This window comes from Cryptotermes secundus, unplaced genomic scaffold (genome assembly GCF_002891405.2).
Source record: "Cryptotermes secundus unplaced genomic scaffold, Csec_1.0 scaffold568, whole genome shotgun sequence".
NCBI classification, from domain to species: Eukaryota; Metazoa; Arthropoda; class Insecta; order Blattodea; family Kalotermitidae; genus Cryptotermes; species Cryptotermes secundus.
In genome coordinates this window covers 133,929-146,564 of record NW_019725423.1, presented here as the reverse complement: position 1 = coordinate 146,564, position 12,636 = coordinate 133,929, and the positions used below count along the sequence as shown (strand labels likewise).

Here is a 12,636-nt window from a genome sequence, read left to right as displayed (position 1 = left end):
ACTTATAAAATGTGTCTTTTTAGGCAATACAAATTTATTTTGAAACTTAGATTGCATATCATAAAGTATATTACTTAACGTTACTCAGAATTACTTAGCATTATTGAAGCCGTGTATAAAAAATAAAATTTATTTTGTTTTGTGTTTCTTTTTTTGTGCTGTTATCTTACTACATCTTGCCTCATTTCCTTTAGCAATAGGTAACATTTGTTGTATTGTGGGTCAGAATCCAGAAAACTGACGACGGAGCCCAAATTTTGTTTCACTTCCTAAAATTCTAACTTTGCACATGTTTCTTCTTCCTTGTCTGTTAGCCTGAACCGTCCTCTTCGGCTTGTTGTGCAATTTCTTCTTCGACGAGATTTCGGTATTCGAAGTCTTTCCCATCATCTTTAATCCAGCCGCAAACATCGCTCGGGTCAGCTCAAAATAAGGGGGAGGGGGGACGGCAGCGACATGTCACGAATCACTAAGTGAAGTCCAAACTAGTGAAGTTTCAATATATATTCGAAATATTATATACAATAGTGCGAAGAAAGCTAGACGAGCTTATTAGCAATTAATTGGGGCACAAGAATTTGAGTGATCAGTCCTCATTAAGTCTTATTTAAAACTACGCCTTTGGCTCTTCGAGTAAGATGCAGCATGTGGGAACTGACATTATAACTATAATTAACGACTGTAACTCAACTGAAGGTTAAGGCAGAAATCCCTTTTGTGTAAACATTTCACTGTGAAGGCGCACAGGCGGCATGAAAATGAGGCTTCACAATCCGGCCGTTCTATCATCGGAGAAGCACGCATTGGCAACTATTGCAAAGGAAGATGACTGGGTCCTAGAAGCAGTTCCTACCCCTATCGAGAAGTGAACCCCGTTCCTTCAGCCCATAGATATCCCTGTGACAGGCCATGGAGGGTCGTGTGGTTGTGAGCCGTTAAGGGTCCCACATTATCTAGACCAAGGGTCTCCAAACTACGGCCCGCGATGTGATTTTATCCGGCCCGAGAAAGAATTGTGCAGAAATGCGCCAATTGAACTCATTTTCCAGTGAGTACTGGTAAAGAAAATACTTGTTCATAGACATCAAATTCATTAATTAAGATTGTGTTTAAAATATATTGATATTTCATATTATGTTAATATTAATATTATTCACAATTTTAGATTTGAAAGAAAAATTTCGGAAGCGATTTATTGATTTGGATGCCAGTGATCAGGAAATTAGATTGTTTCAAAATCCGTTTGACTGTGATGCTGCAGATGTCCCAAGTCAAATTCAAATGGAAATTATCGAACTTCAGGAAAATTATCATATTAAAGAGAAATACTAGGAAGGAAATTTGATCGCATTTTATAAATTTCTGAACTCTGAGCAATTTCCAAATTTAAAGAAATTTGCTTGCAAATTTATCTCCATTTTTGCGGCGACATATCTGTGTGAACAAAATTTTTCCCAGATGAAGTACATCAAGTCGAAATACAGGGCAAATTTATCCGATGAACATTTAAAGTCGCTATTTGTGATTAGCGTTTCAAAATTTGAACCTCAATGTAATCAGATTTTAAGAATGCAAAAAGAGTTCCATCATTCACATTAATTGTTTTATTATGATTTGTGATGAAAATATGAGCATTTGCTGCTACTCTCTGTTGTCATTAATATATGATAATTTATTTTCACGTACTTTGTATTTAGTTCATGAAATTCTGTGCTTTCAATAAAACTCATATTACCTAGAGTTATTAATTTCTCATTTTATCCGGCCCGTTGAAAGTACTGAATTACCTAATGTGGCCCGCGTTTCGAAAAGTTTGGAGACCCCTGATCTAGACAATCGACTTACAGATGGGGTAAAGTCAGCCTTACGCGTCGGCCACCCTTTACCCCCAGGAAGATTCCAGGTACTCATTTGTGTTAGAGGCTGAGTCGAACCCAGGGCCATAGTGCGGCTGGAAGGATTAAGTAAATTGAAAAAAGTCCACCTCATAGGAACTCGAACCCGCGATTTTGCGGCTTGTAGCATATTGCCTCAACCAACTACGTTATCGCGAGACCCCTTTCAGCCCATACCCAGTCACTATACTGACTGAGATTGGATGCCGACGATACTGAAAGAATATTACATTTACACATACATAACGAAGCAATTTCAAAGTAATTATTCTCGCGTTTTCATGCCGATACTTTTATAATAAAATATTATATTACTCAGAAGTGTTCTTACCCCTTGGGACCCATACTGAATGTATTGAGAACACTGAAGAAACTACGTATTTGTATTGATCAGGGAGGTATATATTAGAAGTAAGATTTGAGGCTTTCACGGCGGTGACTATGAAGAAAGCAGTCTTCTGGGATTTGGCACCGTATATATGTGGTGTTAACCGACGTTTCGGAGGAACGTATCGCCTCCATATTCAGGGTAGAAGAAAAAGAATAAGAAATCTGCAAGCGAAGACAGTGTCTGCTTTTACCGGTTCTCACGGTCTCTTCGCTTGCAGATTTATTTTTTTCTCCTACCCTGAAGATGGAGGCGATACGTTCCTCCGAAACGTCGGTTAACACCACATATACATGGTGCCAAATCCCAGAAGACTGCTTTCTTCTATATACTAGAAGTCTACGGGGTTTGTTCCAGCACTCTGTCCTGGGTGTTGATACAAGTCAAATATTGATCGCAGTTCTAACTGGATGTCATTTAAAAGTGAATAAGAGGCTCAGACCAATGGACAATCCATCAATTACTCTGTCTCTTAAAGACTGACATATGCTGCAAATTATACCATGTTAAAGTCCACCTGCATTTACCAGATAATCGCCAATTTCTCCCGGAGTTTCATGAGCTACATTTCATTTGAAATGTCATAACGGTTAGATGTATATATACGGAATATTTTTAGAAGAATTTCCTTTTGAATAAAATTAAATAAAACAAAAAAATTATAAAGCTGAACCGTTCTAAAATTGACAATTTCTCCCAAACCTTCGAACAAATTAAAATAATTTAGACTTCACTTAAAACTATGCACATTTATTGAAGCAGAGAGTCACAGTTCGACTATCGACAGGGTTACCAATTGTCTTGATGGTAGTATTTTGTGTCTTTCGTTCGCGAAACTGTAACTTTGTCACGATCGCCTCATTCCAAATCCATGCTTATTCATCATTCATGATCAGCTTACAATTTTATCCAATGACATCTACATTATATCTACAGTTGGCAGCATCATTACTCCATGGCCTGTAGTCCACAAGCGAACTATACCGACCGAGCGAATGCCGCTTCTCGGCGAAGTTAGTGCCAACTTTTGCGGATAGAGGGTGTCGCATCATCATTACATAACTCAAAAATTACTCAAGTTTAATCACACCATTTACAGACTTCGCTTGTTTATTGTTGAATAATAAGGGTTAAGGAAGCCGATACAGCTATTCTCTGTTATCTAATTTTTTTTTAGTTTCTTGGGGTGGGGTGAGACTGCGTCCACTTGGTACTTCGGCCACTAATTGGCCTACTGTACCAGCCCCGGATGATAGATGATGATGATTGTGGAGCAGTCGGTGGAATGAGAATTGGCAGGGGAACCGAAGTACTGGGAGAAAACCTGCCCTAGTGACAATTTGTCCACCAGAAATCCCATATGGCTTGTCCCGGGTTCGAACCCGGGCCGCCGCGGTGGGAAACAGGCGACTATCCGCCTGAGCTATGACGCGGCCTCTAAGAAAGGTACACATGGAAGCCTTTGAAATCGGAGATGTATGTAATATCTTAATGAATAACGAATGTTTTCTAGTAATATGATTACGTAATGTGCTGAAACAGGACATATGTACTGTGTTTTGCAGTATGCCTCCTTTCAGTGGTGCTACTCTTGCCCTACTTCGCACGGGGACATGCCTCGGTGCTGGTCAGCAGCGTGGGGATCGCGTATTCCTGCCTTGTACTGCCCATGGTCATTTCTGCCAACTACAAGTATTCCGTAAATGGACTACGACCAATGGTTCTTAATATCAAAGGTAAGAATTATTTTCAGTTCTCAATTTCCTAGAACTGTAATGGCGAAATATTAACAAACGTACTGCACGTGACACACTAGATCACCCTAAATGTCACCTAACTGAGCGGTAAAAACTGTTAAAGGGATTTATTCTCGAAGATACTGACAAACAATTATGTTGTAACATTATTAAATATTAACTATTAATTTGTATTGTATTTTAAACCAGAAGAAGTTCCCTTTCTCGACCGGGGTATGTTTTCATTCCTTGTTAATATTACAGTATGTAGTAGGTCTCTGTGGTCTAGTGGTCAGATTTCCTGGCTACAGATCCTGAGGTCCCGGGTTAGATTCCTGGCGCTACCAGATTTCCTGAGAAGTAGTGGGTCTGGAACGGGGTCCACTCAGCCTCATGAGGATAACTGAGGAGCTACTTCAAGGAAATAGCGGCTCCGGTCTAGAAAACCGAAATTAATGGCCGTAGGGATTCATTGCGCTGACCACGCGACACCCTCTATCCGCTGAAGTTGGAAATAACTTCGCCGACAAGCGGCGGTCGCTTGGTTGGTATAGTTCGCTTACGGAGTAAAACCACGGCATTTGTTTTGTTTTGTTTTTGTAGTAATTACAGATTTAAAGAAGGGAAACATTCAAATTAAGAACTTAAAATACACACATTTAATTTAAAAGAATATGAAACAACGATTCGAATCCTATCCGAGAACAACACTGCATTATTCGAACAACAACTTCGGCTTCGATAAATACTGGAAAATGTATGAAATAAACGACATGATGTCTTTCGAAGTTCTCTGTTATGTCCGCAGTAGTTAAAGCAACCATAAAATCGAGACCCATAAGACCTAAATGTTTGTATAGCTCTCGGCCAATTGAAACATAAACCTCTCTGTCAGTGTTTCAGCTTCATTATTCCTGTCCCATATAATCCAACACGTAGTTACAATGTTGCATTATAAGGAAACAAAAATGTTAAATTAAAATTCCGTATTTGTAATGTATTTATATCCCCACTCCCGTGGCATGGTCCTTATTTACTCACACAGACGTTACTCTTACTTCTAATTTGTAATTCAAGAACTTCAATCATACATAGAGATCAGTTAGCTAGGGACGAGGTAGCGTACTTGGTTGAGGCACTATGCTACAAGCCGGAAGGTCGCGGGTTGAATTCCCGATGTGGTCATTGGATTTTTCAATTTACATAATCCTTCCAGCCATACTATGGCCCTAGGTTTGACTCAGCCTCTAATAGAAATGAGTACCATGAATCTTCCTGGCGGTAAAGGGCGGCCGGCGCGAAAGGCTGTCAGCCTCACCGCCATCTCTGAGTCAACTGTCTGGAAAATATGGGAACCTCGACCTCTCACAACCCCATGAGCCTCCAAGGCCTCTCATGAGGAGAGTGGTTGGAAGTGTACAAAACCCGAGGAGAACTGAAGAACCGTGCCTTCTGACGGGCTTTCATTGCGAAGAGGGAAGGAAATAGTAGCATTCCGATTCTGTTTTGTTATTTAAATACAACCTAACGGCATTGACTGCCGGTCACGGTAGCCGAGCTGTCTGAGGCATGCACTGTCTTCGCTCGCTCGGAAGCCGGGATCGTGGGTTCGAATCCCACTCAGGGCATGGATGTTTGCGTGCGTTTTTCTGTGTTTGTCTACAGGTAGAGGCCTTGCGACGAACTGATCACTCGCCCAAAGGAGTCCTACCGAATGAGTAAGATCTAGTAAACCGAAGTGAAACGGAGAGTTTCATGGAGGTAGGTCTAGGACCAAATTGGGGCTGTAGCGCCACAGAAAAAAAAATGGCATTGACTGGAAGACGATATACGTGTGTAATACTAGGCTTATAACCGAAGAAATATTGAAGTAGTGAAACACAAGCGGAGGCAAATGTCTTGCAGCGGGCGTAACTGATTTCATCATAATGATGCTGACATAGCCAATCGAATAGGCAACCCCCAAACATACCTGTAGATGGGTGACGAGATGCAAGTCGGTAGTCGTTGAAAATGGCTCTGAATGGGGTCCAGGACGAACTACGGACCCATGAAATAACTCCAGGATTTATATATACTTCCGACCAGGGCGAATAAGCAGGGTGAAGGGGTGATAATCAAGGAGATGCGACAGTGATAGAGAGATAATTAAAGTGACATCACATTTGGAACACGATGTGGCACGACATGTCCAGTCTTTCCAGAAGCTGTCTGACAGCATTGCACAGGACAGCGCACTCTTCCTGTCCTGACCAGTGTATCAGTGGAGACAATGATGAATGCGACTTCGATGGTGTCATATCTGGTTGTTGGGTGCGTCCTGTCTTCATTTCTCAAGATCAAACAACTCTGGAGACAATATCAGAGTTTTCACAATATTGTCACCTATCAGGGGTTGCGTGACGAATAATAACGGGTTCTGGGTTTGATGATTGGGTTTATTGATAATTACAGTTGATTATAACGGCTCAAGCATTGAACTCCTTCTGAACGACGTCTGTCTTACGAATCCCTCCGAAGAATCTCTCACTGCTCTCTGAATCCTGGACTGATCTGTACTACTCAGTAATGTACTGTTCCAGCTTGTTGTTCCGGAAACGCGTTGTAACAAGCCGTTGTCTAGCAATGGATTAATCTGTCACACTATCTTATTAACTGCAGAACAAGCAATGTGCGTTGAAGGAATTCGAAATACGAGCAATATATAAAAACTCTGAAGAACGAAATGATCGGACCAAGACCTACAAGGTCTGCAAAATCTAAAGAAAACAAAAGTTAAGAACATGTTAGTTGAAAATCACTTTCTTATACAAGACACGGAAAGTCCTATGCCACGGTTTTTATTTTCATGGTACTGCCCTCACCAGAACTATAGGATGTGTGATTCCAGCTGCCTATCTATTTAAGGTGTACTAGACTGAATGAGCTTTGCGGTAAGCGTTTCTGATTATTACTGAGAACAGCATAAATGTTGCGATCTTGTCATCACGGCCCTTCGTTCGTCTCTTTGCCATAATTAGCTCCATAGGCTAGTCTCTCATGTAGAAATAAAATAATGAATCTTGGGACAAGATTCTTAGGAATAAACGAACTCGGAAATCCGTGTGGGTGTGTGTGTGTTTGGATGGGGGGGATCTCAAAAAAATTAACGGACCTTTAAACTAAACATGACCATGTCTGGTGCAGAAAGGCTGTCAGTACCAAAAATGTAAGTTAAACTGACAGAAGTTTTAAGTGACTTGAATTGTATTTTAATTGTTTGATAGACTGAGAGTCGCGGATAAACAGTTCCTTAAAGATGATTATGAACTAACCAATTAACAAATCTGATTTGCCCTATTTTTCTGGGAAGATCCTTTTGGCTTCATCATCTTTCAAGAGATTATATCCTTATGTGAATAAAAATCACAACAGATATACACGGTGCCAAATCCAAGAAGACTGCTTTCTTCATAGTCACCGCCGTGAAAACCTCAAATCTTACATAATAACGGATGATTGCATTATTACTGTTATTAGGGTTCAATTATTCTCTGGATGGGAGGGGGGGGGAACAAAATATCGAATAAGTATAAGACAATGCCTGCACCAAAGATGCGTAACACGCAACAAAAAAAAAGTGGTAAAGTCAAGTAGCATCGGTTTGTCAGTTATTTATGTTGCTTTTGTATGCATTCAATGTAGATTTTCTCGTCTCAGACGAGTGTTTTGTTGCATGTAGCGCCTTATGTCGTATTGAATGTTATGCATCTCTGGTGTAAGAGGACACAAGAAGTTCTACCAACTTTTTTCTTTAATTCGCTTAGTCGGGGGTGGAGTCCAGTTGGGTTCACTCGGCACGGCGGCGACTGATTGGCCTATTGTAACTGCCCCGGGTGATTATGATGATGGAGAATTTGGTGGAATGAAGATTGACAGGGGAAACCGAAGCACTCGGAGAAAACCTACCCCAACGCCACTTTGTCCACCACAAATCCCACTTAACCAGACCCGGGTTTGAACCCGGGCCGCCGCGGTGGGAAGCCAGCGACTAACCGCTTGAGCTATGGTGCGGCCTTTCTATCAACCTTACACTACCTCATTCCCACTTATCCCAATAAATTCTTCAAAAAGGTTGGCACAACTTCGAATAGAAGAAGAGATTGCAGAGACTCATGGAAATTCAGAAAAACACTATGCTTTTAAAACAGAAAAGAATTGGGTCTTGAGTTAGTTTCTTTGTTATCTGACACCTTTTATTCGACGTCAAGATCACACGGTAGGGTCTAAAAACATCGAAAGGAAAATAAATTCTATTAGGCCTACTCCACATGTGCTGTTGTTTTATCTGTCTCAGAACTGACGAAGAGAGGCGATGCACAAGTGCAGCGCAAAAGATGACGTAATGAATTGCGTTTACTTCGTGCTCCAGTCAATCGCTGTATTTATGACTAGTCCCGATAATAAAAGGTGAATATCTTAGACGCATTCTTAACGTAACCGGACACTAGGCGACTAAAACATCTGTCTTTCCATTCGCTTATACAAAATTTTACTCCATTTTGCTCAATTCAATTCAGGCCCTTTGCGTTACCACGTCCTCTAAAATATGACTGCGTACCTATTCTGAGATGTCTTTAACCCCTCTAGGGATCAAGATTCAATTTCACTGAAAACACACCGCCAAGAAACTTCGAATAAATACAAAATTTTTCATTAGAATACAGAGATGTTACGTTATTAATATTTGTAAGGAATCATATACCAGCTGCATGTTCTTCGTTGGTTGCTTAGCGACAAGACATCAACCTCAAATGCAACTTAGCGTTGAATGATGTGAACGGACGTAGCAGTGCTTAAGTAGAAGTTCTCGTGGTTTACTGTAAGGCACCACACCGAATCTACCAACATTCTGAGAGGAATCAAGAAAGCACTGGCCAGGACAGCCCGCATTCCAAACGGATATTTCAGTGTACGTCAGAGCCTTAACGAATACATTCCAGGAATAAACTTGATGGTACTTTAAACACACTTAATGGTAAATAGTTTGTACATGCTTAAACACAATAAAACCATAGGACAATTTTATACCTTTTCATCCGCCATGGGCCTGGCCTGATCCAACAGAGAATTAATCTAGAAGAAAGAAATCATTCAGAAATCTGATAGCAACGGACCTATTACAAGGCGTCTAAGACAACATAACACAGAAAAGGGCTAAAATGCATCAATTCTTTCTGTTGGATTCAAACATGCGATAAGGGTTCGAGCAGCCTAATAGCGCATGCGCCTCAGATCGCACAGCTGCTGGGCTCGGCATAGTCCTAGTAATCTTTAATTAGTCATCAATTATTGAAACGAGTAATCCAATTATTTGTAAATGAAGGTGACGAAATGCATTAACAATCAGTAAAAAAAAATGGTTATAGGTCTACACAGAACAGCATAATTTATTACGACACGGCCGTTACTATGGGTGAGGAGGCTGTGAGGACCGCGGGAACCTGCCACGACGTTATAAGGCCTACACTGCAAAGACTTTAATGTGAAAGTTGTGAAAATTGAGCCGACCTCCAAATTCGATATGACAACAACTGAATGGAGTCCCCCAAAAAACTGCTCGCTAATTACAGCGGCAGTTACTTCATACACACACACACACACACAACTCCTTCTGCTGCTCTAAAGACTTCCATGTCAGAATATGATAAATGGCAGAGCAGCAAAACAAAACAGCACTGAAATAAATCTGTATTCATTTCCGAAGGTCTGTGTCATTAAAGTCTCTTAATCTCGAAGACATTTTGGCAGTTAACCGTACCGTCCCGCCTGCTCGCGTTGTCAGGCAGCAGGCAGGGCCATGTCTGCTCCCGGACAAAGGAACATTAGTACATGTTTGACTCTCTAGCGCATCTGTTAACTTTGGAAATTTTATGTGTTTATAATGCGGAAAAATTCACCTAAAACACTGCTGAGGATATTAAGTACGGCATTAAATAATTAACTTGCTGGTATAGAATAACAAAAAGCGAAAATATGTAAACTCCTTCATTCAAACTTATCTTGAGCAGCTCGCATCCATTCCACCTCATCATAAAATCTCTGAGGTACATTACTTCCTATCATGTAGTAGTAATTAATTTATTAAAGTGCTCGACAACAACTATAAAACCAGTAATTCAGTTCAACGGCTTATTTATTTTCGTGTTTACTTAACAGCCCAAAGGCAAATTGCATAGTAATCAACACAAGAATAAAGAAACAAGAGAGAAAACAAGGCAATTTGTGCTATTTAGAAAATAAGAACAATTAAATTAATGCAATAACGCCAACCATTATGATATGGCATCATAATAATTCAATTTAATTCTGTTGTTTATTATTTATGTGCCGAGTAAGCAGCTATAAAGGAAATTTCAGAAAAATCGCAATGTACTGGTAGATGTTATTTATTACACTGCAGCTAATAAATGTATAAAGACAGCAGAGACAAGGCCAGTTTAAGAAACGGCAGAGTGGAAAAACTACTATTCCTACCTTACATAACAAAGGAGAGCATAAGGGCAACAAGAACAAGATAAACAATAAAATACACAATCAGGCGCTTCTAAAGAAACAATAAAAATGATTAATAACAATGACAAATGCATATGCAAGAGACATATTATGAATAGAAATGTGTGTAATAAACACTAAAGTACTTTGAAAAGATTAATAAATAAAATATGATTCAGAGAAACTCCTTTGATTTCAAATATATCGAAGGCCTTACCCGCCACGATAGCAGAATAGGTGCACCAAGCAGGACAATATTTAAATGATGGACAAAGAATGAACATTTGAAAAGTCTCTAATATAACGAGCAGAGAAACGAAGATTAGCATTTTCTAAAAGGCGGCGCCATAGCTCAAGCGGTTAGTCCCTGGCTTCCCATCTGAAGGAAAGTTGCCGCGGGATGATATCCCTATTTACTCAGAGAATGTAAAACTAAACTCTCTAATGCATAAGTGTAACTGCAAAGTATATGAAGGAAAACACTAAAGAAGCAGACGGAACCAGAAAAGAAAATGAATAATGATAACAACAAATGTCATTAAATTGCTTATCAGGTATTATTATTATTATCATCATCATCATCATTACCATCATCATACAAATTCTCACAAGCATCAAGGAACAAAGTTCAGGCTCCATCTTAAGTTGAATGGTTCATCTAAATTATGCTCAATTAATAATGTTATATTTTAGCGTCCTGTTGCACTGATTTAAGCCCATGATTTATTTCAACCGTCTTCCAGTGCATACACTCATCTATCTCACTCCTCTCTCTCGCACTACATGTTTCGGCACAAAAGTGCCATCTTCAGGTGCTTATTCGATTTACGATAAACTAGTTCACTGCATGCCTTGCCGTCTTCATATTAAAATANTACACAAACACAGAAAAACGCACAAACACGAACTAAACATCCATGCCGTGAGTGAGATTCGAAACCACGATCNGACTCCTTGGGCGGGTGATCAGCTAGTTGCAAGGCCTCTACCTGTATACAAACACAGAAAAACGCACAAAGACAAACTAAATATCCATGCCCTGAGTGGGATTCGAACCCACGATCTCGGTTTCCAAGCGAGGGAAGATAGTACATGCCTTAGACCGCTGGTCTACCGTGACCGGCTAGCCCATCGTTTTATTCGTCAATATTTCTGCTGATTTACAATAGTCTTGGAGTGCTAATTTCTGTTGTATTAAACAACAGATGGTAGATGTCAGACACAAGTTATAAGAAATTCCTCCCATAGGACGCGACTAGACGGGTGTTCTTGCTTTCGAATTAGTAAGAAATGCACAGGTTCTTTAGGTCTTCTTCTTCTTCTTCATTAATACTTTAAATACTGAATTTCTTCTAACATTTAAAAATTCAATTCGTACCTCACAAGAAACACACTACATCTTCATTATAAAAATAAATCGATTAATGCTGTTTAGGGAAACAATCGCTGTTTATTGCGAGAACCATATGAAACACACAAATACACTCTGAGGAAAGAATGCAGAGATTTGGTGTGTTAACGCACATGATACATATACTGGAATAAAGGGTTAACTGCCTAGTACCATCCTTCATAAAATCATCGGCTAATTGCGAGCGAGCGCCAATTTCGGTCCCCTTAAGATTATTTGTCTGCCCGGAATTTAGATTGTGCCGCTTTTGTGCATGGTAAGAGGACTTTCCCTGACCGATTTCCTTACTCAAACTGACCTACCTTTGTAACGCCTTTGCATCGAAAAATTATACTGTTTGTAACATGAGTTGTACTTTCATGAACATACTGATCCCAAAACTTAACATGAAACATGATTAGGATTGTCCATGAGGATGAATATTGAGTCCAGGCAGAGTGCTGGGCTGACGTCAGACATCGATCCAAATACATACCTCAGACCAACTTCATTCATTACGTGTTTTATACTTTCAGCAGCATTTTCCCCTACTTTCTTTATCTTTGTAATACTTAACAGAGAATGATACTTGACTTAATTTTGTACTCTGCTTTGATTAATTACGAGAAATCCTTTCCCAGGAAAACAATTCTTGTTCACTGAGGGACCCGTCTGGGAAATGGAAGCATATTA

At 39.9% G+C, this 12,636-nt stretch overlaps 2 protein-coding genes across 5 annotated transcripts in view; one reads left to right on the top strand and one right to left on the bottom strand.

Moving 5' to 3' along the window:
* Window positions 1-6,142, bottom strand: part of LOC111863389 — a 39,153-nt gene extending 33,011 nt beyond the window's left edge. The window contains exon 1 of the mRNA XM_033751037.1: window positions 5,992-6,142. The gene's annotated coding sequence lies outside the window, so the exon portion shown is untranslated. The remainder of the gene's footprint in view (window positions 1-5,991) is intronic.
* Window positions 1-12,636, top strand: part of LOC111863387 (RING finger protein 145) — a 35,083-nt gene that overhangs the window by 12,928 nt on the left and 9,519 nt on the right. For 3 of the 4 annotated variants that reach the window (XM_023849660.2, XM_023849659.2, XM_033751041.1), the window contains one exon: window positions 3,849-4,019. In XM_023849660.2, coding sequence (XP_023705428.1) covers window positions 3,849-4,019 — 171 coding nt within the window. The remainder of the gene's footprint in view (window positions 1-3,848; window positions 4,020-12,636) is intronic. The other variant, XM_033751040.1, reaches the window with a different exon arrangement.